The 6,362-nt window shown below is 38.2% G+C and overlaps 1 protein-coding gene across 11 annotated transcripts in view; it reads right to left on the reverse strand.

The window, feature by feature from the left end:
- The window catches only part of Fas3 (fasciclin 3), a 238,086-nt gene extending 233,048 nt beyond the window's left edge, over positions 1-5,038 (reverse strand). For all 11 annotated transcript variants that reach the window (XM_046620254.2, XM_046620252.2, XM_046620251.2 and 8 more), the window contains exon 1: positions 4,655-5,038. In XM_046620254.2, the coding sequence (XP_046476210.1) occupies positions 4,655-4,745 (91 nt within the window). In that variant the 5' untranslated portion in view covers positions 4,746-5,038. The remainder of the gene's footprint in view (positions 1-4,654) is intronic.
- Between the last annotated feature and the right edge of the window lie 1,324 nt (positions 5,039-6,362).

The raw sequence follows: 6,362 nt of genomic DNA on the forward strand, positions 1-6,362 counted from the left end.
TGATTTACGATTTCAAACAAATAAAAAAAAATTATTTAACATCTACTTCTAATATTTATCCCCGTCATTTGTATTTACAACGAACTCTGTTACCTTTGCAAATCCTCTGACGCAATACGTTGTTGTGTAATGCACAAATATAAATTGTAATACAAAGAAATCTGTGGCCAATATCGGCTCATTCGATAAATTTTCTCAATAAAATAATACTAATGATAACGATGAAGAAAAATGAGAAAACAACAGCGATGAAAAAATTACGTGCCGCACAAGATCTCTGCCCTGATCCCTGCCCCTTTTTACTTTGCCGCCGTCTTGCCAGCAACAAAGTTGAAATTTTTCAACATTTCCCCAGCTATCAAAGAAGATCATTCGTCTCGCGCTCTGTGTCAAAGGTTACGATCTACCACGCCGTGACAAAGTATTACAGAGTTTATCAAAAAATGTAAAACGATGGAGTATTTAAAAAAATAATTACAAGCAATCACATTCCGCTTGCAGAATGCAAACCGTACCAACACCACGTGACAGGAATCGGTGTTAAACTTATGGTGAAAATGATGGCGAGGCATGTACGCGTGTAATACGTGTACAGAAATACTACTTCAAACGGCGTATAGATTACCTACTGTATCTGTCTTTTGAGTCCATTACGTGCCTCCTACGCTACACCAAACTCGATTAAACTTTAGCAACGTTGATGACGGTCGTTGCATTGCCAATTTGCCAGATTAACGGTTCAATTGCACGATAAGTACTTAATTACAACGAATTATCGTCACTCCGTTTTTTTTATTTCACTCTGGCATGCTGCACGTACAAACGAACGAGGCTGCCTCCGGCAAACGATGATACTTCCGATTAATACCGATTAGCGATTGAAGCGAGCTGCACGCAATCGAACAGCGGACGCCGATTCGATCAAAGCGAGACGTGATACAAAGTAAATGGTAAGAGCGGAAATAAAAGCAACAAATTCTGGCCTCAAGAGCAGGATGCTGACACGATTTTCCGAAACTCGGAATACGCGATTCGAGACACGATTGTAACAAAATGAGGAGAAAAATATCAACAATTTTCCTCCGTGTTGCACTGCAGCACGAAACTTTTCTTCCCGACATGGAAATAAATGCAAATCACGGCGTGAAACTGCAGCGAAAGGTATTAGAATTAACGGTAACCGTAAACCTCGACTCAATTCAACCGACACATCGTTCATAATACTGATGTACAGTTTCTTGAGCAATTTATCCTCGTTCCTCATAACCATCGTCGCTCTTTTTCTCACTGTTGATTACCACGACAAAAATCGATCATCGTCCTCGGTAGTTCCGTTAAAAATTTATTGCCCGATCAATCTCTGCTTTATTATTCCATGAAACACAACACACGGGTAAAAGCTCGTTCATTCAACGCGTTACGGTTCGATGCCTACCACCCGGTATTAAACGCATGAAAATTGAACCGAAATTAGCTGTACTCAAACGGTGTGTGTACATGGTAGGTAAACACCGAGAGCTCAAAGCGTTACTGCCGCTGTAATGAGCAGAATCAATAATAACTTCGAGAAAACTCGGCTGCTGTTGCTGGTTTTGTAAATTTCATCCTCTTTACGACGTGAATGATAATACATGTATGTATACGATTTGTACACGTATGCATGATCGCGACAGCTAACACGGTCAGTTATACCTACGTGCTAATAAACGTTGATAATATTACTACGTAGGCACTGATATTTCAATTAGGAACGCTGACCGATGCTGTTTTCTTCGTCGATTCGACGAGGCGTTGACGAACTCGCTCGTTCCAAGGTTGACCAATGAGACAGATCGTATATTGTAGTAAATATATATTCCTATAATAAAATATGTATTTTTCGCAGAATTTCACCCATTTGTCATGTTTCGTCACAACTATGGCAACGAGACTTCAAAAACCGGAAGAATGGACCTCAAGATGAAGTTGTTAATTGAAATTCGTAAACTCTTTATCGCGTGTTACCGGCCGATTGAAAAGTGTAACATATTTTTTCGCTGACAGGCTTTTCGAAACACGGGAAATACCGCTTTTTTCTTTTAACTTGACTAAAACTTTACGCGATATACGTAACAGATTGAGGGTGAAGATAGTAACGTTGATATATTAATGAAATGTCGAAGAAATATCACCATTTTGAAATATCACTTTAATTTGAATACATCAATTATTTCAAATCATTCCAAGCATTTTTCAATTTCAATCAATCCAACTGACTAATGTGATATTTCATTCACTCGTTACAGTAACATTCTTTCGCGAGACTTCGAATATGCCAGTGTAAACCTGAAAATTTTGTTCAGCAAAACCTGAAGATCGCGTAACCGGTTTTAACCACGAATGGGACAATAATTTTTTACACTTCGTAAGGCTGTAGAATATCGACTGTCCGTAAAGCAAGTATACTTTTCTAGTCGTGGGAACGGAAAATGTCAGGTTTTCCAATTAATTTTTATCGTCTACCGTTTGCGAAACCAGAGAAAAAAAAAAAAAAGACAAAGCAACATGAGGAGAGAAAAATAAGAAGAAACAAGGCAAAAGCCTATCTAATGTAGGCAGCAGATACGCAAAGTATAGTGTAGTAACAGCAAGAGTGAAAAGTTTCGACGCACTTGTAAGCATAATATGGAAACGAGGCCGAAGAGTCGACACAGCGTGTGAGAGAATTTATATTACACGTTGTTGTGTTACCCTTTTGTCAAATTGTTAGCATATTTTTTGCCTTTTTTCCTCTCTTTGGAGGGCATCTCTGCCGCTGCTGAGAAGACACGTAGTCGTCAACGGTGACCTCTGACCAAATACTGTTCAGATATACGATAGGTGCCCGGTGAAAGGGAAAATATGAAATTCTGCTGACCCTTGGATAGAAAATTTTTTTTCGCCAATGGGAGAAGGTATGAAAAAGTCTCCAGGCAATTTGTGACATTGTCCAAATATCAATGACAATTTCGTAACTTGGAAAAATATTTGTCAAACTTTAATTTATAGCTGATAAAAAGTAGAATTATTTCACGTATTATCAATTACTTCAACGCCATTACAACTCGTGATTTAGATTTCGATTAATCCATTCGATTATCATGTCGAAAAATATCTTATTTATAATATTTCGAGGATATATCTGAAAGGTTAAATGTAGTGAATTTGAAAAATTTGTGCCGTGTAATTAATGTCGAATCGCAAGTATTTCCACTAATTAGTGAAAAAAAAAAAATTAAGAGAAAACGAAAACGTTTATTCACAACGTTATTTCCTATCTCTCGGAACTTGACTACTCACACCGAAAATAAAAAAAAAAACCTATAAAAAAAGTCAAGAAACAAAAATGTTATAATTCGTGCCATTAGTTTAAAATTGTTTTGCATAAACATAGACAAAACATTTACCTAGTAGATTATAATGACTATGATTGTAACCATACTTTGCTTCTTTTATTTTGTTTTTCCTTCTTTTGTTTTTCTTGTTTTTTCATCACGGTTATGAGCGCAATTCCCAAGACTTTCTAATACGCCGTTTTGTTCGTTGCGATGGAAAACGGACTTTCTTTACACAAGCTGTAAAACTCCGGCTGTTTTTTTTTCTCGACTATAAATAGATGTAACTATATGCATATCACAGACGCGCATTTTCCAATAATTATAGGTGTCACGAGACGTTCAAGGAAGATCACCTTAAACGAAGAGGTTAATGCGTAATGAAATTTGCACCGAATCCTTGCAACTTATAATTATAATCGGGACCAAGTTTTAACCCTCGTACGACGATGCGACGAGCTTTGACCTTTTTTCACAGTTGCGATAAATCTTTCGGTGCTGATATTTGAAAAGCTACGCCGAGCAGAATTATTACCAACAGCTGGTAGAAATTATACGCAGTTAACGAAGTTGTTGCGCATTTTCGGGCTAACCGCTTGTACCCTCGGAATACAATGGAATCCAGTAATCGGGGTATCTAAAATTGACTCAGTGGATCTTTCAATTGGCGCTGAAGGTGTGACGCAATAATCGCGTTATCAAGAAGATATCGTTGCGTGCCATTCGTGTAATTGTCGTTATGAGGTACCGGCTGATTAGAGAATTTTTATGAGCGCAAGCCGGCGAGTATGTATCGTTCGTTTCGTCACTTCTCGAAGTAATACAGTATCGTTTTTACTAGTAGAAGAACATCGATCAGTCAATTAATGCTCGATAGAAATCTCACGGTAATCTAGAACTGTTTGTAATAAAAAAGAAGCGCGTTCAGTCACGATCAGAAAAAAAAAATCACTTTACGGCACGATTCGATAAAGCAAAGTATCGTTAAAACTTTGAAAAGAAAAAAAGGAAGGAATAAAGAACGAATGAGCGATTGAAACGAACGAACGAACCTCGAGGAATTATTCAAATAAGCGCTGAGCGACCGTAACAAAGGGCGCGCAAGTTTGAAAAGTGTGTAAAAAGTAGGTAACCTATTTTTACAGTATCCGTTACTTACGTTTACACACAGAAATTGCAGTACCTTAGCGAAAAACAGCAGCACTTTTCAAATTACAAATTAAAAATTCAACCAAAACGCCGAACAATCATGTTTACACGCTATAAATATAACTTTTATAAATCACATTTAAAAATCGCACCTTGAATCGAAGCGCACAGATATGCGAGGCAGGTCCAGAGAATGATGCTCGTCGAGGTAGATTTTCCCCGAAGGATCGTCATCGTCGTCATTGTTATCGTGCACTGATCACAAAAATTTATAAAAAAAAAAAAAAAAAACAACCACTCAAATTATACAAGCGTGTATATGTAAGAAAAAAACTATCACACCAAACTCGTCGAAACACTTGTTACAGGGGGGCGGCGGCGGGGGGGGGGGGGGGGGGCGGCGACGAGGGGCGGGGCTGGGGGGGGGGGTCCGTAAATTTACGTCGATGCGGAAAACAACCGGCAGGCGAATTCTAACGCAAGAACGCAGGTGGTAAACAACAACCGTCGGGAACGCTGAGGATCGACCAGATAGTCCGGCGCGCGAAGACCGTCTGACGCGCCGAGGGCTTTCATACCGTTTCGTCGAACATCGGGCCGGCCCGAGATTACCCGAACCCGATCTTGCGATAATGGGCGTTTGATACTGCACACTGCAAGAGCTGAAGATAGCCGAGATACGGGACGGACGGCTTGCGTCACGCCGCTGCTCGGCCTGACCACCCTTGTTTCGACTTTCTTTTCCCTTTTTCAACCCCCCCCCCCGTCTTTCGATATCTTATTTTGCGTAACTTTCGGGACTTGGTGCATGGCTTACAATTAGAGGAGGTTCAACGGGTTCGAGTGAAGAACTAGAATGGCGGGTTGATGGAATTTTCAAAGACGTGAAAATTTAATTCGTAGAGACATTGAAATTTGTAAAATCAAATTATGGTAAATTAAATGTATAGAATGTCGAAGTACGGAAAAGTTGAAACATAGAACCGCGAAAACTAGAATTTTTAAAAAATGTAGATAGATTAGAATGTGGAAGGATGAAACTATTGCTTGGAATTTCGAAGCCTAGAAATGTTTACGGAATGTTGAATGGTGAGGTATTAAAAAAAAAAACAGAACGATTAAACTCGCTATATTTTTATTCGTTCTGCCGAATATATAATATTCGACTTTCTGAATATTTCTACAATATGTCCACTTGCTACGCTGAAATTCTATGAAATGGATTTTCACGTTTCTTGAAAATTCTATTTTGTGATCTTTCTACATTCAAACTTTTCTACACTCTTACCCTCACCCAACGGTTTTATATTATCGAGACAAGTTCTGACGATCCTATAGTTTGGCATTCTGTATTCTAACCTTTTTATTGTTTTACTTCTCCATACTTCTCCATACCGCCAGCTTGTCACATTTTTAAATTCTGTAAATTAACTGTCCGTTTTTTGAAAAATTCAATATTGTGGCCCTTCTATTTTTTGATCATTCTATATTTTTACTCTCCGTGTACGAGAAACAATCCCGGAAAAATGATTTGCTACAGACAGATAAATTTTGTACCGACTAAAAAATTCAATGAGAGGTAGTAAATTTCATTTAATTTGGAGAAACTTCGCATTTTTTACTAATAAAACTTGAATGCGCTGAACAAAACTTAATTTTTTCAACAGAGCATAATTGTTTTAGAGATTTTTATCACTTTCATCACATCCAAGTAAACTGGAGTTGCTTGTAGAAAACCATTTTCAGTGAACAGGACAAAAATTTTTATCCTCGTGCAACTTACGTAACGGAGGATATGTGCGACTGGTTGGACAGGTTTTTAATACAACGATTTTTCTCATCTATTACAAGAATTTCATG

Source organism: Neodiprion pinetum, chromosome 4 (genome assembly GCF_021155775.2).
Source record: "Neodiprion pinetum isolate iyNeoPine1 chromosome 4, iyNeoPine1.2, whole genome shotgun sequence".
Classification (NCBI taxonomy): domain Eukaryota; kingdom Metazoa; phylum Arthropoda; class Insecta; order Hymenoptera; family Diprionidae; genus Neodiprion; species Neodiprion pinetum.